Source organism: Pygocentrus nattereri, chromosome 1 (genome assembly GCF_015220715.1).
Source record: "Pygocentrus nattereri isolate fPygNat1 chromosome 1, fPygNat1.pri, whole genome shotgun sequence".
Taxonomy (NCBI): Eukaryota; Metazoa; Chordata; class Actinopteri; order Characiformes; family Serrasalmidae; genus Pygocentrus; species Pygocentrus nattereri.
In genome coordinates, this window is record NC_051211.1 from 36,654,398 (window position 1) to 36,678,091 (window position 23,694).

Consider the following 23,694-nt stretch of genomic DNA (forward strand, 5'->3'; position numbering starts at 1 on the left):
TGTTACCTGTGAGTACTCACATATATAATGCATATGAGACATGATATTATTCCATAGATACATATTGTTGTTGTGGCTTGTATTTCCATTTTTTAAATAATTTGAAAATAGCTGCTACTCCTTACATTGCGTCGAATGGCCATGTCTTGTTACATCGTCTTTCACTGAAAATTAAATATGTTGGTGGCACTTTATTTTGATTGGTCCATTTTAGATGAAACAAACACTCAACAGACTCTCATTAACATGTCAAAAACATATGAAAGTTAGGATTAGGCCAGGGGTTGAATACAAATGCATGCCTGTGTGTGTGTGTTAGTATGAGTAAGTGAGTTCCTGTGGTTTAGCAGCTCTTTAGAGCACTCCAGAGAGAGTCACTGCTTATCTTGCCACCTTTACATTCCGTCTGAAATCACTGTGAGAAAATAAAGTCTCATTTTCTCTGAAGCTTAGGAGGAAATATTTTGAGGGCATGAAGCAGCACTGGAAAAAAACTTCTGTGTAATCTGATTAGTCAATCTGAGTCTAATATCATATATTAATACTCTTAGTATTATTTTTGCAAGAATCTCAGAGTATTATACTGCTGACGTTATGTGAGGTGATTTTTATGTGCTGAAGTTTTTTTTCTGTGTAATTCTGTTCACATGTTTATGTGATTACAGTTTACAGTGTGTCTTAGATTAAATGTTTGTGCTGTGAATTGAAACTGATCATGTGACATCTCTGTCTCTGTCTCTCTCTCTCTCTCTCTGTTTGTGCTGCAGCCTAACATCGGACGGTTGGGGATTCCTCACGGGCCCTCAGGGGAGAAGGTTGCTGTGGTGGCTGTGGATGACTGCGATATCGCCATGGCAGTGCGCTTCGGGAGCCAAATCGGGAACTATTCCTGTGCCGCACAGGGCACACAGACTGGACAAAAGAAGTGAGCCCCTTTCTCTATATATATCAACACATTTCACTTACAGACACTGGAAGATGTAGTTTACACTGATAGTCTGGCCCCCAGAAGGGAGTCTCTAACCTCAGGTGTATCAGGCAATCAGGGTCGCGGGGGGGGGTGCTGGAGCCTATCCCAGCAGTCATCGGGCAGAAGGCAGGATACACCCTGGACAGGTCGCCAGTCCATCACAGGGCAGACAAACAGACACAGACAGTCACTCACACACTCACAACTAGGGGCAATTTAGCATGTCCAATTGGCCTGACTGCATGTCTTTGGACTGTGGGAGGAAAATGGAGAACCCGGAGGAAACCCACGCAGACACGGGGAGAACATGCAAACTCCACACAGAGCGGACCCCGCTCACCCGGCCGGGGAATCAAACCCAGGCCCCCCCCCTCGCTGTGAGGCGACAGCGCTACCCACTATGCCACCGTGCCGCCTGCACGAAAGGAATAATAAAGGAAAAATAAGTAAATTAGATTGTGAGTGGAAAGTAAGTGATGAAAAGCATTTTGTCTAATGCTTTGTTTAACCCCCAGTGGGCTACCCGGAAAATGCTGAGCCAAAAGCCACTGGGCCTCCAGCTTTGCTGTCAGCAGGTCAACAGTGGGCCGTTGACCTCTTGCTATCTGTAATAATGAACAAACCTACATTGCATAGATAAACACAGCAGTAGCAGCCATCTTGAACCCTAAAATGTGTCTGTACTTTGTCTTTTTATAAATAAGAGTTTGTCAGAAACCACATAAGCAAGTCTATTTGCAGTTAATGTAACTGTGTGATAATTTAAGCATGCAGCTAGCATGATGGTAATTGGTGTAGTTGAAGCTTCCGTCACTTGTTAGGTGTTACGTTGACCTCGTAGTTCCAGGGCGAAACTAAAGAAGCAAGCTTTAGACACCAAACGTGTCTTAGCTGAGCAACTACATTTGCAACACAGAGAAAAAATAATTTGGCCTAAATAAACATTGTAGCAATGTCTTGACTTTTGGCTTAAGTTACCTGGCTAACTGAGAAATCCTGCTATATGAAAAACCCTCTTAATCTTTAGAGGAAGAGAAAAGCTAAATGACAGTAATCACCAGCGATTAGACCATCTTTTATTTGTTCTAATCTCTGTCTGTCTACACGCTTTCTAATGTTAAACCTGCCTCTCCCTTTCCAACACACACACACACACACATTTAAGCACTCAGAAAGTACTTGCTCTCCAACCTTATCTTAGAGTAATGTTGCTAATTGTTTTAATATCTGTCTGAACAGAATTAGAAGCAGAGATTAAGCTGTCAGGTGTGGCTGCTTACAGACTGCTGTGCTAAAAGCACTTCAAATGAATACAAATAAAAGAGTTTGTGTTAAAACCAGTGTGTCCAGTCTGATTAGGCAGTTACCTGTTCTTTGTAGTACAACCACATTCCACTACTCAATCGAAGACCTATATTCAGGTGATTAAAAGTGATTGATAGTTAATATGAAAAAAAGTCTTTTGTGTGTTCACTGTGTGTTTTGCTTATCCCTTTTGCATCGTTTTACACTGTTAGAAATAAAGGTACCAGGCAGGTACATGATTTGTTTATGAAGGTACAAACAATGTAAGTGTACCCTCAAAGGTGAAACAGCGGTTTTAAGGTCCAACTGTGTACTTTAAGTAAGTTTTTCCTAGTGGAAAAGTAGATGTTTGTATCTTTTTATAAACTAATGTTTTAAAACAGAACAATAAGATAAAAGCCTGGAGATGAGACAGGGTGTGTGGAGTTAGTACAATTTAGAAAATATAATTTCAATGGATTACAGTACAATTATGTTCCCTGACTAAAGGCACTGAGATGTACCCCTGAGGGTACTACCACAGTGATAAAAAGGGTACTGCCCCAGTGACAGTGTCATACCTTTTTTTTCTGAGATTTTAGATTGAAAAGTGAGTGTATGCATGCATCAAGATATGGCAATAGACTGTGATAGCTTGGCAAAAAATCTTTACCCCAAATGTAATCAACCAGCCAAGACATATTTGGAGTCTGAAGTTTGCTTTAGTTTTGCAGTGGGGCTACAAGACTAATGTTGCTAATAATTTGCAGTGGGCCGCATGCCTAAATCATTAAATGCTAGCCTCAAACACATCGCAACAGTTATTCAATACAGTGTACATCTCCAACATGTTCATGTATATATCTACACACCTATAATCTATTTTTTTGCATGTCTATAATAGTAATTTATTCCATATACTGTAATGTTGCACTATGCCTATTTATTGCACACTTGCACAGTCTCTTTTTGCACTATTTGCTACTATTTGCACTTCTGGTAGATGCTAACTGCATTTCGTTGCCATGTACTTGTACTGAGTAATGACAATAAAGTTGAATCTATCTATTTATCTATCAAATTATTTTGTATGGTTAAAGCTGCACTATGTAAGATTTGGGGATTTGGAGACCTCTCTGCTGGACATGTGTCATTGCACACAACATGCAGAAGAACATTTTGTAAAATTGGTTGTGCTTCAGACCCCCACAAGTGGATTAGTCTAGTGATTGTGAGTCCATAGAAGGACTTCAAAGAGGGCCGAGTCAAAACTGATTAAGGGTGGAGGTGAAGCATCCACGTCACATCTTCATCAATAATGTACAATAATTTTGCATTGGAGACACTCCTTCTGATGGACTGCCGATCTGTCAGGGGGGTTCCTGTCCTTCTGCTGTGCTAGGCTCCAGCATCCCCCACAACCTAGAGGGATGAGTGGTTTAGATACTGTGTGTATGTGGCCTAAACATCAAGCTGGACCTTCTTTTTGAACCTGTGTGTGTGATGTTAATATGTCAAAACCTATGACATGATCTGAAAATCTACCGCAAAATGCAACCTGACATCACTGACTTTTAAATTATTATGTCAGGCTTTACTGACATAATAATTATTACCATATTTTAGTGTGTTGTAAGACTCAATAATGCTACTTCTTTCAGTTTTAACAAAAAAAATCTGAGGACCAAAGTATGTTGGGGCAAGTGTGTGATCATTACAGTTTGCTCAGTGCTAATTGGTGTGATGTAAGCTTCTATCAGTTGTTAGCTACATGGCCTCTTGGGACATGGCATGGGACTTGGGACTGAGCATCATGGGACTGGTCAGTGAATAACCCCCAATGTGGACCTTATTTACTACAGACATGCTATTTTCCTCAACACCCTAATACTGTGGCCCAGGTCAGTGTAAATCTGCTAAACCCCACAGGGCCATTTGATGTTGATTGTGTCATAAGAGGCTTGATGGGCTGCCTGGTCATTATACAAAACTAAGCCTGCAGCCACAAGTACAGGGCCAGGTCACCCTGACTGTCCTCTGATCACTTGCAATGCATCTGGTCATGTGATTACTAAATAGCCTTTGTCAGAATAACCTATTTTAGAGAGTTAGTGAATAAGAGTCCCTTCTTGCAGTAATATTACATTATATAATAATAAAAATTCAAGTCTTCCTGCAAAGAATCATATGATGAACTTTTTAAGACTACCTGCAGTGCACTGTGTGATGAAGCAGTGCTATAGCTTAAGGTTGTCCTTTTTACATTTGTATGTGACTATTTTCCAGCCTCTCTTTGTCCCTTAGCATTAGACTGTTTCTGTGACTGTACCTTTTGTACTGATATATGTAAATGACCTCTGTTCAAACTTTGTAAGGTGCATCGTTCTCAGACTTGCATGAGTAATAGTTGGTTGTATAAATATGAAGATTATTTGAATTAAGTTCATCGTTGTTAATGTTGATCTCCAAGGTTAGTAGCTAGATCTCTGTATGCTGTTCCGATCTAACAGCTGTTTTCTCACAGATCTTTGGATCTAACGGGTCCTCTTTTGCTGGGTGGAGTGCCCAACCTACCGGAGGATTTTCCTGTGCGAAACCGGGACTTCGTAGGCTGCATGAGGAACCTCACCATCGACAGCAAGCCTGTGGACATGGCCAGCTTCATCGCCAACAATGGCACCACAGCAGGTCTGATTCTAAAGACTTTTGGGCTTATTAAAGCAACTGTGCTCTGTAGAATTATAATACAGACAACAGTTTGGGCCAAGAAATTGTCAGTTTGTTATACACAACAGAATGTCATAACATAGTGTCAGAAACTATGTCATAGTTTGAGGAAAGTGTGTGAGGATTCAGATATATAGTTTGCACTGTGCTAATTGTTTGGGTATAAACCATTACTTGTAAGAATTGTAGCTCCAGTGCGAAATATGTATTGGCTACATTCAGTACAAATACACTCAGAGCATGCACATACACATTTGCTGTCAAGACTGCAAATAGATAAGTAACCCAACTGATATCCAAAGCTATGAATGCTTAGGTGAGAGCTAGAAATTACTTTAGCAATGTTTTTTTTTTTTTTTTTTTACTTAACCCCTTAAAGGTTGAATATCTCAACCAGTTTGCATTGGTGTCCCTGTCGATACTGAACAATAACCCTTAGTATGTAATGAGCCTGGGATTTTAAGGGGTTAATTTTTATGAAATCTGACAAAATCACTTTCACTATTAATCATTTGTAAAATTCTCTGTAAGGCTGGGAACTACACAGTTATGTACACCTTAGAAGTCCTACTTCATGTTGTGTGCTGTGTTTAATCTTGTGTACCGTTCATCCACCATGTTTTCTGTGTTGTTCAGGCTGTCCAGCAAAGAGAAACTTCTGTAAGGAGGGTTTGTGCCAGCACGGAGGTCATTGTGAAAACAAGTGGAACACCTACTCCTGTGAATGTCCTGTTGGCCGCGGAGGAAAGAACTGTGAACAAGGTGAGTGTGAATTTGCATATTGGTCTATGCAGTACTGATAACTAGAAGGCTTCCATATGCAAGTGAGCCACTAACTAACAGCTAACAGCGTTTTTTACGGTGCACTGTGAGCATTGCAGTTCCAGATGAGTGCTTCTGGGGATGTTTTGATGAGTCAAGGTTTTCTAGTCCAGCAAAAGTAAATAATTTTGTCCAAAATAATACTGGTCAACCATTAATCGTGTCACAATTGGTTAACTTTTGCATTTGACTGCATTTTACTACTCTTGTCTGTATGCCTGTTTGTTGCCTTACTGGCTTATTTTGATTCACTTGTTGATTGTCAGTGGAAGCACAGGAAGCAGGCTGCAGCATTAATGCGTGTGTATTTCCTGTTAGGGAAATGTCTCCACTGATAGCAATCAGACAGGATCTGCTCTCATTTTCTGCTCCATATCTAACTCACTGACCCATAGACTCAAACCACCAACCAGAAAGACCCACTAGCACATCTACAGCCCTGTTTTTGCCATGCCTGCTAGGATACATTTTCTTATTCTTTCTACCTAATAAAAGGGTTGGATTTCGTCCCTCAGAGCAAAGGCATGAGTCATGACTTCAGCTAGGTTCAGGGTTACAAGTTCAGGCACAAAGGACAAAAGGAAATGCCATTACGGTTAGGGACATGCTTTTAGGCATAAAAAGTGGGACTGTTTGAAAACAGAAGTTTTGGTTTGATGTAACAGCCCCTTGCAATAGGATGAGGTTTTTGATTGTGTATGTTTTATTGCTTTATGTAGTATATCTTGTAGGATTGTAACTGTGTTAAATTACCAATCTATTAATTGATTAATCTGAAAATTAATTGAACAGTCAGAGTTTTAAGAAAGCACTATCATTACTGAAGAAAAATATTGCATAGTTCAACTGAGAGACTTCTAAAATGGGTGAAATAGCATTTTTTGGATAATGTGAAAACAGGTTCAAATGTGCGGTATCATCACTGCCAAATAACCCCAACAGAATCAGTGGTTATTCAGTGAATTTTTTTTTCTTTCACCCTAATGTCATATATTTTGTGGTGAAATGTCTGTGGTCAGACTGAGATAACCAATGTCGGTGTATGTCACAACAGCCTCTGGTCTGCAATCTCATGTGACCACATTCCAGGACTGATTTGATGTCTTGAATAAAGCAGCCCATATTACTGCGGTAGCCTAAGGCAGAACCCAACCTTACAGAGCATTCCTTTCACGTCATCTCATCAACATCGAATAGACTGTAGTGTTTTACATGATAGTCACTTTTAATGAGGCAGGAAATTAGACCGTCTGCACTTCGTACAGATGATGAACTTGGATGTGTTCTGATTTGCATTGCATTGTAGCATTCCTGTGCTTCATGGTTAAATGGTCTTGGCAAGCGTAGAATGGCTCATAGCACAGCACCTTTGATGCGCGCTGCACAAACTGCTTAATAGACTGTACTATATCCTGTGTTGATTGATTAATGAAACTGTGTTGAAACAGCTTTAATGATAGTTTAGCCCCTGTGTTGAGCAGCAGTTTTGCGGTTGGATGTTGTGTAAGGCTCGTGGCGCCACCATGGAGTAAATGTTAACCTGGTCTCTTTCAGGTCCTCCTGTAGGCCTGTCGAATCTCGCAAGGTTCTGTTGCGGCACTTGGATGTTGACGTTATCTCATCAGAAATAACCCTGCAGGACTCACACAGCCCTTTCCAATTGGAATCGAATAAGCGTGCCTGCTGCTGGGTTTTATGCTGATGAGATGCATGCTTTAAATAGCTCTCTTCCTCGTGGTTTCATTTAGTTACAGGATAGCCTTGTTTTCCATCAGTGGCTTGCCTCAAATGCCAGTAAAAGCATCTTTGGATAGGCTGTGCTTTTATTATGGTGCTGCACTCTTGCCAGTCCACAGATAGAGTATCCATCCTGGGGAACTCTAGCTGGGACCGTTAGCAGATTTTTGGCAGTTTAGCAGGCAGTCTTGTTGATGCTATTCAGCTAGTGCTTGTAATGTTGTCAGTTTTATTCATTAAAATGCTGTGCAGAGCCTATCGTCATATTTTGGAGATGTCTGAGAATTTTGGAGCAGGTCCAGCTATAAATACCTGTTTTTTTTATTTGATGTTGAAAGATTTAGAAAATGTGACAAAAAATTCAAGTATGTGTTTTTTTCAGTTAGGGGTGAACGATATCCAAACAATATACATGTAATACGTTAATGTATTTCGGTGATTATGATGAGTATTGCTTTATATAGTGTGTTTCTGTAATGTAATACATTAAAGCAGACAGAATGCACCAGCAGGAAACAGAAGTTCCTCATTTGAATTACTATCAAAAAGTTAATTTTTTTATTAAAAGTTTTACATACTACATTTTTCTGCATTCAGTTAAGTAGGACCAGTTATAGTCTCTTGAACTCATGGCATCATCAGGATTTTAGCTCATGGTCTCTTAACAACACTCCTAAAAATTGGGAGAAAGCACTCTTTAATAATTCCATAAAATAAGCACTTTAGGATTTAACAAGGAAACTTTAAAGAACCATCAACCACCAAGGTTCTTCAGGGAACCAAAAATAGTTCTCCTGTGCACTCTTGTGGAAAAAAATACTTCTATACTTCAGTACTTCTATTATACAATAATTGCAATACCATAATTTGATTACAGTTATGTTTTTAAGTTGCACTGACTCCATACACCCTGTCTTGTCTCTAGGCTTTATATGTTATTGCTAGGCTGTGAAAAGATGCAAATACATATGGCTTTCCCCCAGGAAAAGGAATTATTATACCGAATCAAGCTTTATTCTTGCTGCATAATGTTCATGTTAGAACCTCTGACAGGCATTTGGGGGACTGTTCTAAACCTCTTCTAATGTTGTTTAGTACAGTGTTTCAGAACTACTGATGATCCCTACCATATGTTTGGAAATGCTTATTATGACACAATTTATTGTGAAAATGATATTTCGTCGTGTCACCCACCCCTGACATCAATATCTGTATCTGCACGCTTCTCTTGAGGTAACAGAAACGGTCGTTTTAGATGGAGAAAGATGAATCAAGGCTGAGAGTGAGACTCTGCCAAATATGAGAGGCTGATTTCTGTTTTTGTGGATAATTACTGTCTGTATGCATCAATGGAAAAATGTGCCTGGGGGAGTGTGAGATCTGGAGCTTTCACACTCTGATTCAATTCAGCAAAAAGAACCTCTTCAGGCATGAACAGTTTGGATTGTACTGACATCTCTGCAGAGCTGGTATCCTCGGACATGGAACTGACTTGTTCTCCATGTTAAATTAGAGTTCACATGGTCTCCCAGGACTGAAGCATGTGTTTGTGAAGGGATTATACCCTTAACGTTTTTGTTCTTCACAATGATTAGGACTCATACCTGGTTTGCACATACAGATTTACTTAGAAGCACTGCTGGTGTTTTCACATCAACAGTGTCTCACTGTCCCGGGAGATACTCAAAAGATCACAAATTCAGATTACTGATTGAATGGAGTAGGAATTCATTACTGCATAGAAAACACCTTAAACAAATGGGTTGCTGAAAAGTCAAATGCATGCAATTTTTCCTTCATCCTGAATGTAGTTGAAGAGAGATGTTTGATGTCTGAAGTTGCCTGTATTGTGGAGTAATGCATGCAGTTAATTGTGCTGTATGAAATAGCTGTTGTTGATGTTGAGAAAAACGAAGGTGGTACAAAACCCCCATCGTATTACACATTTTTTTGATTTTTTAAGCGAAAATAAGTTAACACAGTGATTTGAGTTGGGCCTTGTGTGTACTGTACAGAAAGCATTTTCAGCTGGCCTCTTTTCCACAGTGATGTCATCACTACAGTCTTTTGATGGCCACGCTATGGTGTCCTGGACTGATCCTGATATCACCGTGGCTGTGCCCTGGTACATAGGCCTGATGTTCCGCACTAGACAGAGCAGCGACACGGCAGTCCTCATGCAGGCTAACGCTGGTCCTGCCTCGCAGATCAACCTGCTGGTGAGTAACAGATATTTGTTTCCTTGGAAAGTGCAATTTTTTGTTGTGTTGATTTGGAGCAGGGCAGTTTCTTTTCAAATCAGTTTGACGGAGGTGCAGTAATTATTTTATTTAATATTATTGGACATTCAACCAGGTTTGTTATTCAGTTAATTGTCACAAGGGGGACTCCACAGATTTTCAAAAATTAAAAAATAATTCAATGGCTGAGGTATAAAAAAGGTCAGCCAGAATGATTTGATATTAAATGCTCTGTTCTAGAGAAACTTGCCAAGTCAGAATAGTTCAGAGTGAAGGTGATAGGAACCCGACATCTGACCAGTCATTGTTCTATGGTAGTTTTGCGACAGAATTTTGTCCTAAAATGTATTTTAATCAATTTATTTTAATCTGCTCATGGTGGAGGGATACATAAAGGGCAAAATAGTCCCCAAAAACAACTTATTTTTTCAGATTTCTGACTATTTTACCACCAATAACATTACAGAATGCACGTGTATGTTCAGTGGTGGTTTTGGATAAGAAATAAAATGGCTACATTTGTGTTGTAGACATTGTGACCCCTGTTTATAATCACCACCACTATGAAGTGGTCAGAGTCTGTACGTTTCTCTACAATAAACTACTTCACATCAAACTACTCTGAATTACTCTGTTTATTTTTCAAGGACTGATTTATTCCTTTTTTTTTTAATTTGTGGAAATTCCCTTTAAGACTAATATCTAAGATTCGTAGTTACGAGAGCAAGGAATTGAAATTTGGACTATGAAAACAATCATTTCATTTATAGGTAAAATAATTACAAATATAGTTTATGTTAAAAAAGGACCTTAAATAGCTTCTTCAGCCATTAATTTCTGTGCACTGGACAATGTGAGATCTTTATGATGTCTACCTATTGATGTCTACCTATTGTTTTGTCTGTAGCTGGTGAATAGGCAGGTGAGGATGGAGGTGAAACTCGGGGAGCAGCGTGTGGCTCTGCTGGAGTTTGCAGAGGTCAGAGTGAACGATGGAGAGTGGCACCATATTCTTGTGGAAATCACCAGCAGCAAAGAGGGCAAAGACACCAAATACATGGCCCAGGTGTCTCTGGACTATGACATGTTTAAGGTACAGTTGTACTGTCATATTTTTTTCACACCTCTTAGTTAAACAGTCATACATTCTTTACCAACACTTTAGCCATCTGACCTCTTAACGGTTTGATTACAATTTAAGAAGCGATTCAAGGAGGGAAGCAACTTTAAGACGTGTTTTAAGGTACAATGAAATGATTCAAATGATTCCATATTTTCCGTTATGAATTATTTAAAAATATACAGTGAATACACAAATGTAAATGACCACTCGCGCAGCAGTGGAATATGGACGATAAAATGAATTTCATGTCTGAAAATAATAAATAAAATAAATGAATAATAATAAATAAAATTATTTTTAAATCATTGCATTTGAAATGCTATTTTTAGTCTGTGTTATACCCTCTTTTTTACCAGTGCATGTGTGGATATTTCTCTCTAAATTTATGGCTAATTTGCAGCATTGGCAGTAATGGCTGAGGTAAATGTTCTAAACTATGATTTGCAGAGGTCAGTGGAAATTGGGAATGAGCTGCCTGGACTCAAAGTCAGGAGTCTTTTCATTGGTGGTCTTCAGGGTGAGAACAACAATGTCCTGCAAGGCTTCCAGGGCTGCATGCAGGTGAGTGCAAACCAGAACCCACCTCACACTACACATCCTTGTTAAAAAAAGATTTATTCTTCAAATTGCTGCAGTCCAGTCGTCTTTGGGCAGCTGCAGCCTGCCAATAGTTAGTGTTATGTATAATCCCTGGACTGAATGGTGTTTGTTAGTTTTTTGTATATTTTAACCAGTCAAATACAGTATGAATGATCCCACATGCTGCAAGTTGTAAAATGTGTATGTGTTATAGGGTGTGAGGATGGGGGAGACCTCCACCAACACAGCCAACATCAACATGCAGCAGGGCCTGAAGATCCATGTAGAAGAGGGCTGTGACCTGGCTGACCCCTGCGACTCCAACATCTGCCCTGAGAACAGCCAGTGCATGGACGACTGGAGCACTCACACCTGCGTGTGTGACCCAGGTACTTATCTGAGGCCTGTGTTCAGGGCCCTGGTGTTTTATGGGCGAATTTGTTTTCAATTCAAAGTTTTTCTTGTGTGAGCTTCTGAGTTTCTACCACCTCCCTTTTCCCTCTGTCTTATGAACTGTCTTCTCTCTCTATCTCTGTGTCCTCCCTCTCTTTTTTTCTGTGTTCCCTTCTGTGTCTCTGTTTCTCTCTCTCTCTCTCTCTCTCTCTCTCTCTCTCTCTCTCTCTCTCTCTCCAGGGTTTTTTGGTAAGAAATGTGTGGACGCATGTCTCCTGAACCCTTGTGAGCACGTGTCCACGTGTGTCCGAAAGCCGAGCTCCTCTCATGGCTACACCTGCGAGTGCGGTCAGAACTACTACGGACAGTACTGCGAGAACAAGTAAGAACCAAAAAAAGTTATTTATCTTCTCACATTATTCTGACTCATATTTCCTGCTTATCAAGCCTGCATGACCACTTATGACAACTTACATAAGCACTAAGCGGCTGCTTGGATTGATTTGTTTAATCAGGCTTGAGATCACACAGTGCAGCAGATTCCTTACTTTCCAGTCATTTGACTCTTGTCAGTGCTTGTTGATACTTGGTGACTAAAACATTGTCATTGCAATTTGTGTATATAGGAGTTTGTAAATTTCACACATAGTGTCAATTAGCCTATTGTACGTTACTTTTCAGAAGTTTAGAATCCCTATTTAGTAGTTTAGAAAACCCTGTTTTTATTATATTTTGATGATGCGACTCTACAACTTCATAGATTTCAGCTTATTATTAGGAAGCTGTAAAAATGAAATGTCAGAATTGTACAGAATGATGAACAGAGCTATAAATGTTTTCAAAATGACTAAGAAAGCTGTAATCTTAAGATTAAAATTAATATGTAGAATGTTTTAAATATAAAAGGTGGCAGTCATTCCACTATATTTATCATTAATTAGTAGCTTAAATCACAAAGCATCTTAAAATATATTCTATTTATTCTACACTGTATACGTTACTGTTGAATAACATAACTGCAGGTGATTCCAAATTTTTAAACAGTTTTGTCAATACATATAATATTTGTAATGTACTAGTGCTGTGTAGCATCACAGGCTTCAGATCATTCTAAACTTCACAAATGTTCTTAATGGATTAGAGTAACACAGCACTGAAGATTATTCTAAATTCACTAGAAAAGCTGTTGAACATGAGAAATTAAGCTTTATTATAAAATGAATATACTTATCAAAATAAGTAAGCATTTATTGTAAAAAGATAACTGCAGTTTTTTTTGTCAATTAATTCCCCAAAATAGGTTAAATATTGAATAAAACATAAAAAAGCCCTTTGATGTCTAGTTCATAATATTTAAACTTAATATTTCAATTATGCAACTGCTTGTTGTGTATATAACTACAAAAAATATTAATCTGACAAGTGATTTAAACATGAGAGCTAGCGTACCTTTATGAGGACGTATGTATTGTATGGTTTTGTGTTTGTGTGCTCTCATATTGAAATAACCTGATTTAATTTTTGCTGTATCTGTGACTGAGCTAGGCACTTTCACCCCCCCTGTGTAAATTGTGACCAGGTGGAGATCCTCCGGAGGCTAGTGCTAAGTGTGTGAATAAGTGTGTTTGTGTGTCATTGTCCTGGCTGTGATTCACACAGCAGAGAGTAGTACATAGCACAGTACAGCACAACACATGCCTGCACAGGCTCCCTCATTCTAGTCAGCACTGAAGAAGCATGGAGGACCCTGTAGCTTTAAGTGTCCTCGCTCCACCTGATCAGCCTCAATGACCCTGGCACTCTCATTTGGCAGTTTGCCAGCTAGGAGTGTGAAATTCAATTATGATTATTTAGAAAATGATTTATGGGATGTCAGATTTCACCATGATATGATTCAGTTTGTTTATTTTGCTGTGATTCAGAATCATTTTTAAAAATACAGTGAATATATAAATTTAACTGGAGTAACTGTTCACACAGCATAATATAGACCAAAACAAAGCAATACCCTAAACTTTTAGGGGGATTTTTTTCTCCCCATGGCCAATTTCAGCTGCTTGTTAGGTCTCTCCCTATCAAACAGTGCTACCAAGCTGGGAAGGTAAAGGCTAGCGCATGCTTCCTCTGACACCTCTGAGGCACCAGTGCATCACTTCAAACTGCTACTAATGTAATGTCATTTGACAGTTCAGCACGAGGAAAACACTAACTGCCATTTCTGTTACGTCAGTTAACAGACACTCATTTTGGCTTGCATTTTGCTAAATAAGAGAGAGAGGGGAGGGCCATCCTACCTACCCACCCACAGGAAAAGAATGATTATGCTCTCTTGGGCTCTTAGTAGAAGCAGAGAATCCCTGCAGAGGTGTAGCATTCAGATGCATGTTGTTCTTGCATTCAGTGCAAATCATTAATACACATGGGCAGTCTGATCCTGGAACAGTGCACTGCCTTTAAAAAACACTTCATGAATTGAAAGCCAGATCCATACGTGGAGTTATCAGGTATTGTAGAAACAATGTGCAGTTATCATGTCGTGACTGAAACCTCAGCCTTGCTGCTTCCATATTAGGAGCTGCAGGAGGCTGAGTGATTTAAAGTAAAGCTCCGGCTGGGACTGCAGATTAGGATGTTATGAGCTTTTCTCTGGGGTGGGTTTGCTCCCGAAGAAGAATTCAGCTGAAATGTTTTGGACATTATATCACTTGGGGATAATGAATAAATGAACTGTCTCAGTGTCCAAAATAACCCGGGACAAAAGGTAAAAATGTAAATCAAGTACTGTTGAAATAATGTTGAAATTAATAAATCAGAATGAATGATCATCTCAATGTAGTAAATCTGCACGACCACGCTCAGTTGTAGATCAAATGAATCACCACTTTTATGTGAGAAGCTTGTGTCTCAAACAAAGAGCTTTGATCAACACTAATTCTGAGTCAGTGAAGGCAAAAACTGCCTCTTTATAAGGCCTGTTGGTGCATTGTAGAGAAACTTAACAGGTCATATTTCTTCACAGTGGTTGTAATAGGCACCAGGGGTCATGACAGTGCAAATCTAGCCATTTTATGTACTATTCAAAACAAGCTGTGAACCTACACATGACTCCTGAGTGTGTAGTGCATATATGTACTGTTGATAAGGGTAAAATAGTGGTAAATCTTTTAAAAAGCTTTTTTTTATGCTTTACAACACCCTACATGTACCTCTTATCCATCGATGTATTTTAAATCTTTTTATGTCAAAACTCTCATAAAAACAATGTGTCATGTGTTAAGAAACATGTTTAATCATCAATCAATCTTTCTTTAGAGGCGTTAAACACTGAACATCTTGTTCCCATCACCACTGCTGTGAACAATTCGGACTTTTTTTCTGCAGTGGAGCATTTCACATCAAAACATTCTGAATTTGTTTACAACTTAATTACGCAGAATTATTTTAAAAATCATTAGAATTTCGCATTAATAAAACTCTCTCCTCCCCCGAATTCCCTGTCCCGAGCTGTGCTGGTACGTGTTTCCTGAACTGATGAGTGATGATGTCGGGGGGTTATTTCAGAGAGGATCATGCTCCACCACCTGCAGCGTTTACTTCTGACTCTAATATGAAGCACCTGATCCAACCAATAAAGGTTTTCAGGAGCATTTGAATACCAGAGGCAGCTGCTTTAGTTTAAGGTCGCAGTTACATTGTGCAACTGTTTTCAATGGTCAGGAACTGGGTTGCACGCTTCAAATTGTACTGCTTGTAGATTAACAAAAGTTACAGATACATTATCTCATTCTATGTCTGCTCTCTGTCAGGGTGGAGAGGCCGTGTCCCAGAGGCTGGTGGGGCAGCCCCATGTGCGGCCCTTGCAATTGTGACATCAATAAAGGCTTCAACCCAGACTGTAATAAGACCACAGGAGAGTGCCGATGCAAGGTACACACACTACGCTGATGCAGGTTATGCAGTCCACAACACAGCACCAGAAACATTTCTTGCATTCTGTATTTTGAGTTTCATTCCAAAATCCTATAAATCGATTTGTAACAATTTACATGTAACATGTTTTTGAATAGAATAACAGCTGACATATGATGGAAAACACAGGTTTATCTTTCTTATAAAGGTGTTATTAATCATAATATAGCATTGATATTTCTTGTGTATGAGTGAAGTCCACTCCCAGTGACATCATAAAAAAAAAGAAAAATTTTCTAAAATTGTCTGTAATGCATTTTGCAATGAAACCCATCTTTTCAAATGATACTGGTGTGGTTTTCTGTCCATGATCTTCACAAGTAAAATGAAGCTGAACTGCTGCATTGCTGAACAGACGATCATAAGTATGATGAACATGTGTTCATAGCTTACTAACAGTTGTCTTTCACACAGGACAACTACTATCAGCCCAAAGACAGTGACACCTGTTACCCATGTGACTGCTTCTTCCCCGGCGCCAGTTCACGAGCCTGTGACCCACAAACTGGGCAGTGTCCCTGCAAGGCAGGCGTCATCGGGCGACAGTGTAACCGCTGTGACAACCCCTTTGCTGAAGTGACCACCACTGGTTGTGAGGGTGCGTATTTAAATGTCAGCATTTAATAGTATGGGAGCATGTAATGTGCTCAAGCGATATAATTTTAAATTATTCTAGAAAAATAAACAATTCAGATATTTCTACAAAAGATTTCACCTAATTGAATTAAACTGATTTTGTGATCATATGCCTTATTTTGACCTGCAGTTGTTTATGAGGGCTGTCCCAAGGCCTTTGACGCTGGTATCTGGTGGCCCAGGACCAAGTTTGGTCGTCCAGTTGCTATGAACTGCCCCAAGGGATCTATTGGTGAGTTGTGCAGGCTTGTTTAAGAGCAACCTGTTGGACTTTGAAGATGTGCAAACCACATTTTGAGTTCCTCCTATCATAGATCGACTATATTGGTGTGCAGTTACACACTGTAGCCCGTCTGTTGCCGAACATTTGTCAAAAAACGTTTACCCCATTCCTCATTGGTCAATTCCTGAACACAGCACCACTGCTAGCTAGATATTACTTAGATGGTGCATCTTCCTCAACACAGCTGAATTGAGAGTGCTCCACTGCTCAAAAAATGTTCAGCTAAGAGCAGCTCTGTGGTCAGAAACTAGCCCATATTTTAGCCCTTCATCAATAGTCTAACTGTAGACATTCACAGTGGAACTACATTACTGCCACAATATAGGGGTTTATACTAAAGTGTACATACACATGCGTTATTTTCTATATGTTATGTCTTGTTGGCACATTAATATAGACATAGTGACTGAGACAAATGACTTGGTTGCTGTGGCATTTAGCCCCTCTGCTCTGCCATGTTCCTCTGGGCTCTTTAGTCTTTCCCCAGCCCTTTTCGCTGAGCCCTCACACTGGTACAGCCCTGCCATTAGCTCTTTTCATTGGGCGGGTAAACGAATGTTAATGAGGCTTTCTCTCTGGAGGGAACCGTTGGCTAAACATGGTCAATTGTAAAGGGACAACTTGGCCGAGCCTGCAAAGAGTCACATTCTCTATAGAGCCAGTGAATGACCTTTGTGGACGATGGGTCTGGGCTGAGGCTACTGTTCCAGATTGTTCTCTAAGGGGAAGTCATACAAGTATTACTGGCAATGTTGTGCTAGAAGAGCAATGACCTGATATCATTTAGGCTCTATTTCCATTCTGGCTGCCTCTGTTACCTTTGAGTTTTCATTATGCAAGCACAGTTATTCTTTTTTGCAGGCTTTCTGCACTAATTAATGCACAAGATGTCATTACCTCAACATGAAGAATTGGAACTGCAGAACATTTAATTAGATTTTAATTGAGTTTCTAAACTCTGTTGTTTTTGTTTTTTTGCACTCTTTGGTCTGTTGTAGGTACTGCTGTCAGACACTGCAGTGATGAGAAAGGCTGGCTACCTCCAGAGCTTTTCAACTGCACCACCATCACTTTCTCCCAGCTGAAGAAACTGGTACCATCTTCAGTTTTCTTTAGATCTAATTAGAGAGCTGTAGAATAGTTCCATAGTGTTTCTCAAGGAAGGTGACAGTATTAATATTCATCAGGTATCTATATTGCATCTGTGATATGCCCCTTAAAGTGATATTTTGACAAAGAATAATTTTAAACATTTGTCTCTCTTAGCCCAAATGGAGTCGATCAGTAATGACATGTTTACTGTAATCATACTGTTATCAAAATGGTTGCTACTGATGTTTTAGCTAGACATCAGCAAGCCTATTTAAGAATACTTAACAACTTGCCAGCCTCTAACAACTTGGCACAGTTTGCAGCATTTGGTATGAGGGAAAAACTGAACTTGGCTGTACTATTGATTTTAAATAGTAGTGGAGAGCTTGCTGTTGACCTGCCTTTCTGAATTTGCCCATTCTTCCCCCTATGCAGAATGAAGAGATGCATCGTAATGAGTCCAGAATGGATGGACAGAAGTCAAAGGATATTGCCAACATGCTCCATAATGCTACCAACATCACCAAGTCTTTCTACGGCAATGACGTGAAAACAGCCTTCCACCTCATCTCACGTGTTTTGCAGTACGAGAGCCAGCAGCAGGGTTTTGATCTTGCTGCCATGAAGGACGCTAACTTCAATGAGGTGAGACTCCCCACGAGTTACAACAGTCAGTTAATACTGTTTTTTCATGGTCAGTTATCAAGAAACACACTTATATTACTTAGACTTAGTTCAGCTTTTCAACCTTCCCTATGTGGTTTTGTCTCTCATGTGAAATGATAGTTTTACCAAGCTGGTTACTTGTGTTAGTTTAGAACACAGTTAATGATTATGTGACACAGAAAGAGTGGGTGACTTGTAGATGTAGATCATTTATAAATCCAGTTTGGCTGGTTCCTTTGCTGAGTAAGCCTGTGAAATGTGTTTGATCTGCCCAGTTCATTTAAATTAGTGGATGAACATGTATGAAGACTGTAAACAGAGATCATGCCTAAGCTGAACAGAAGCTGAGCTGAACCAAAGGGGCATGCATTTTGAATAAAATGTCCATATACCTAATATTATTGTGGCCTGGCCACTTGTGTTAAATTGGTTTATATATTTATTTACAAGTTTGCTCTGAGTACAAGCTTATTTTTTTAATAGCTGTGTTATTCTAGTCACTTTAGTCTAATCTAACAGCTTACTCTTATTCTCCTTTTGCCCTAGGAAAGTGCCCTAGTATTGAATATCTTTATATGTAAAACAATGCATAGGGCTTCATTGTTTGACCTTTTAATTTACTTTGCAAAATTGTTGTATAAGAGAAATAGAGCACTTTTTATTTTGAAAACATCATGGCTGTGGTTTGGTTGCAGGCACTATTCCATAAAATAGTGTATAAAACATTAATAATAATAACATTTACTATGTTATTTCTTTCTTGGTGCAGTAATCTGTATCATAGCATTATATCCCCCAGCCTTATTGGTTTGACAGAATTCATAATTATATATTATATTTATGTTTTTATTTGTCAGTGTTCTCTCACTACATTTGCCAGCATCATTATGCAATCATACAACCTTTGGCAGTCACTGTGGTGTCAATCAGTCCTGACTGCTAGCCTAACCACTGATCTGTAGGATAATAAATATATCCAAGAAAATTTTAGTGTAGCCCTCAGTTGTGAAACAAAATTGTAATGAAAACACCAATTCTACTGTTATTCGACACAAAATGGAAGGTTTTTTACCCTTGTAGTTAGAGAAATGAAACCAAACTGAGGTATCTAGATTGGCTGTACTTAGTCAACCTTAGCTTTTAGCGTATTGTTCTTTTCATTTGAGAAGTCCTATCTGTTATTTGAGTAATCCATATCCTTCATCATAGTCATGATTTACTGACAGTTGCTACAATTATACTGCATCAGTAATATTCCTAGCAGCGGTTTCAAAACAGCCCTCTGCCCAATATCTACGCCAAAGTAGTCGTAGTTTTGAAAAGTTCCTCCCACCTTTCAGAGACGTCATCAGAAGAGTTTTTTTATGGTCTTTAAATGGTAAAATCTCACTCTAGAGATTACTGCAGCTCTACTTTAGGATGCGAGTAAGCATGTTTAGAGATACCATTTTTCATTTTTACTGGCGTGTTCCTTTAAGTGATATGTTTGTATGGAATGTTCTAGAATATTGTGAAGGCAGGCAGTGCCATCTTGGACCCCAGCAATAAAGAGCACTGGGACCACATCCAGAGGACAGAGGGCGGGACAGCACACCTGCTGCGAAACTTTGAGGAGTATGCCACCACTGTGGCTCGCAACATGAGGAAGACCTACCTGAAACCCTTCACCATCGTCACACACAACATGAGTGAGTTCCAACATTGAGGAATAAAACAGAGAGCATGAGAATTTGATTTCTGTTGTTGAGAATTGTTGTTGAGTTTTATTTTAAATAGAAAATGTTAGTATTTGTTTTGTCATTATACGTCAGTACAATTAATGTCTCTCTTTACCCCCCACCCCCGAAGTCTTGGCGGTTGATTACCTGGATTCTTCCAGCCCAGACGATGCAAAGATCCCTCACTTCCAAAAGATTAAAGAGGAGTATCCCAAAGACCTGAAGTCATCAGTCCTGTTCCCAGAGTTTGCCTTCAAGGCCCCAGAGTACAGTGGTAAATATCCACATGTGACAAATGAATTAATGCCATCTATTTTTAACTAACCTCTTCCTCAGAAAAAAGAAGTAGTATAGAAAATGTCTTTTACTCATGGAGTTTCAATATTCCGATTATATTATTTAGATCACGTCTTTTAGGAAAACTATATGTCAGATGGGTGCATATATATATATATATATATATATATATATATATATATATATATATATATATATATATATAAAATATATGCATATGCATATTTATCATATATATTTTTTTATATGTGCATATTATCATATATCCGTTATTAGCCAATGACATACATTAAAAACATACTTAAACATATTTAACATTTAAATGTTTTCATTCTTAAAAACATTGCAAAATGGGTGGCAACTAGGTTCTCATTCTAACTGTTGAACATTTAATAAAAAATAACACACATTTGTATTTTACCTGTTTTCCCCATCATGTGATGTAAAATCACCCTTCCTGAACCCTCTAATTTTCCATGCAGTTGCTCCAACTGACAAGCCAGTGACTCAGACCAGCTCTACTGAGGAAGACCACTCTGAGGCCCAAAGGAGAAAAAGGCAGGCTGAGGTTCCTCCTCCATTCCCAGTGGCTGCTGTCATTGTCTATCGCTCTCTAGGGCATTTACTGCCCGAGCGCTATGACCCTGATCGTCGCAGTCTCAGGTACACTAACTTTCTGAGGTCTTTCAAGCATCAAAAAGAGCTCATCAGTATTTTGAAGTCAGAAATTATGTAGAAAACAATAAACTGACCCTTTAATCTGTTACTGGTAAACAATGATACTTAATGTAGTATAACATTTACTATAGACTATAGATACAGAAAGAAGTATATAAAAATAATAATAATAATAGTGACAACCTGAAATAATGTAACTTCAGTATGGGGGCACTTGTGTTGTCAAATGTTTTTAACAAATGAACATGTTTTAATTGTCTTAATTACTTTAAATTGAACAAAAAAACAAAATGTACATAAGTTCATATTTTATAAAAAAAATGGAAATAGAACTCACTTAGTGTTTATTCTTTCTATCTTGTTGGTATTTGATGTGTTGTTATTACAGACTGACAGAGAAATGTGCTCATTTGTGTTATAAGCTTTTTTGTACATTTTTTTTATATAATAAAAGTTCAGTCCAAACATTCAGTCTTCTGCTGGACCATGTAAGCTTTTGAACGCAATGATATATGTCACTCAGATAAGTGGTGTAGGAACATTATTTGTCTTTTTTTCATCATTGAACTGAACTGACCATCCTGCTGATTTACACTGGCCTGTACCAGTCCATGTCCACTCTCTATAGCTATAGCTCTTTAGTGACCTACACAGCTGTAGCTGTAGGTACATTCAATAAACTATGACAGCACTGGGTATAAAACCTTCAACACGGTCAGAAGACTCAGCCTAATTACAGCATACCATTCACATGATACACAAACTTAACCGGCAATTAATTGTGAGGAGACCACGTCCAAATATTTAGGACAGCTGCTATTGGACGGCTGTGCCTACTGATCTACTGCTACTGAGCGTTGTATGTTATTGTGAGACTGTTTGGCCATTTGCCAAACAACATAGAGCATCTGAGTGAGTATATTTAGGTCTCCAGTGTCGCCCTCTTTCTGTCATGGAATGTCCTTTTTGTATCTGCCCCTTTCTGTCTCTGACTTGTCCTGGCTCTGCTGTCTAATTACTTTTCCATGTTTTCACATGTATTGTTATGTTGGTATATTTAAATGTTTTTGTTCATGATCTCTTGTGTTTTTATTTCATTTATTTACAACCCCATTTCCAAAAAAGGTGACAGCTGTGCAAAATGTAAATAAAAATAGAATGCAGTGATATGCAAATCATTTAAACCATATTTAGAATTACAAAAATTTACCTTTTTTTTTTTGGCCCTTTCCCAATTTTTTTACTGGCATAAAAATCTAAAAGGGCATTTATTTTTTTTTATAACATTTCTCAGTTTCAACATTTGATATGTCGTCTTTGTACTGTTTTCAAAGAAATGCAGGGTTTACGTGATTTGCACATTATTGCATTCTGCTTTTATTTACATTTTGTACAGCGTCACAACTTATTTGGAAATTGGGTTGTAATTTATGTATTTATTTTATTTTATTTATTTATTATTTTATTTATTATGACTTCATTTTATTTTTATTTTTTATAGTGAGTGCAATGAAAATAGTGAAGGGAAAGAAAAATATATCTCTGCTGTCATCATAAAAACTTCAAAATGAGAACTTAAAAGGAGAAAGGAAAAACATTCTTAACTTGAATGTGCCTTAATATGGACAGTTTTCAGTTCTGTCTTGTATCAGCTCCTCTGTGAAACAGTGTGTCACTGTCTGTACAGGCTGCCCATCCGGCCGGTCATCAACACGCCCATAGTCAGCGCCACCGTGCACCACGAAGGCCAACCACCGCCCATGCCCCTGGAGCAGCCAATCACACTGGACTACACACTGCTGGAGACAGAGGAGAGGTCCAAACCTGTGTGTGTGTTCTGGAACCACTCCATCGCGTGAGTTCCTGCATGTCCCCATCCAAACACTCACCTCTGCTCAATAATAACTATGCCGTCTCAAGGTCCCTTACAGTCATAAGTAACAAAAACTATTTACAGTAATGAAACAAAAGGAATTTAAACACAACTAAGAAATAAATTGATTGATAAAATAAGAATAAAATAGAGGAAAAAAAGATCAAATATATGAATTGGGGAAAAAGCACAACATTATCACCTTCATGCATCATGCAGCTGTTTCAGTATAAGTTAATCAGCAGGGGTAGCTGTAAAAGAAAAGGACAATGTACTGTGCTCATAGAAAACAATGGAAATCTATGAATTCCTTAGCCAGAGCGGATTCTGCTTTCTTTATTTTCTTAAGCTTGTCCATTATAGAGTACATTACTTCAACAGTCACTGTTGTAAAAACATTTTGTTATCAAAATGAATGTTCAAATCTACATAAGGTTAAGCCATTTGTATTGGTCCATTCCTCATCAAATCTACAGGACAACTAGCATCATTCATCAGGGACAAAAAACTGGACTATGTAGTTTTAATATGACAGCAACAACATGCCTATATTTGTTCACTATTATTAAACATATTCAAGAGGATAACGTTAGCATGCTGTGTATGT

At 38.7% G+C, this 23,694-nt stretch overlaps 1 protein-coding gene across 4 annotated transcripts in view; it reads left to right on the forward strand.

Moving 5' to 3' along the window:
* celsr1a (cadherin EGF LAG seven-pass G-type receptor 1a) overlaps positions 1-23,694 on the forward strand; it is a 118,316-nt gene that overhangs the window by 78,538 nt on the left and 16,084 nt on the right. For all 4 annotated transcript variants that reach the window (XM_017697017.2, XM_017697016.2, XM_037537301.1 and 1 more), the window contains 17 exons: positions 768-925; positions 4,779-4,942; positions 5,618-5,743; positions 9,587-9,759; positions 10,688-10,873; positions 11,351-11,464; positions 11,697-11,871; positions 12,116-12,257; positions 15,682-15,802; positions 16,259-16,442; positions 16,611-16,712; positions 17,762-17,856; positions 18,291-18,500; positions 20,026-20,209; positions 20,370-20,513; positions 21,019-21,199; positions 22,902-23,069. In XM_017697017.2, coding sequence (XP_017552506.1) covers positions 768-925; positions 4,779-4,942; positions 5,618-5,743; positions 9,587-9,759; positions 10,688-10,873; positions 11,351-11,464; positions 11,697-11,871; positions 12,116-12,257; positions 15,682-15,802; positions 16,259-16,442; positions 16,611-16,712; positions 17,762-17,856; positions 18,291-18,500; positions 20,026-20,209; positions 20,370-20,513; positions 21,019-21,199; positions 22,902-23,069 — 2,627 coding nt within the window. The remainder of the gene's footprint in view (positions 1-767; positions 926-4,778; positions 4,943-5,617; positions 5,744-9,586; positions 9,760-10,687; positions 10,874-11,350; positions 11,465-11,696; positions 11,872-12,115; positions 12,258-15,681; positions 15,803-16,258; positions 16,443-16,610; positions 16,713-17,761; positions 17,857-18,290; positions 18,501-20,025; positions 20,210-20,369; positions 20,514-21,018; positions 21,200-22,901; positions 23,070-23,694) is intronic.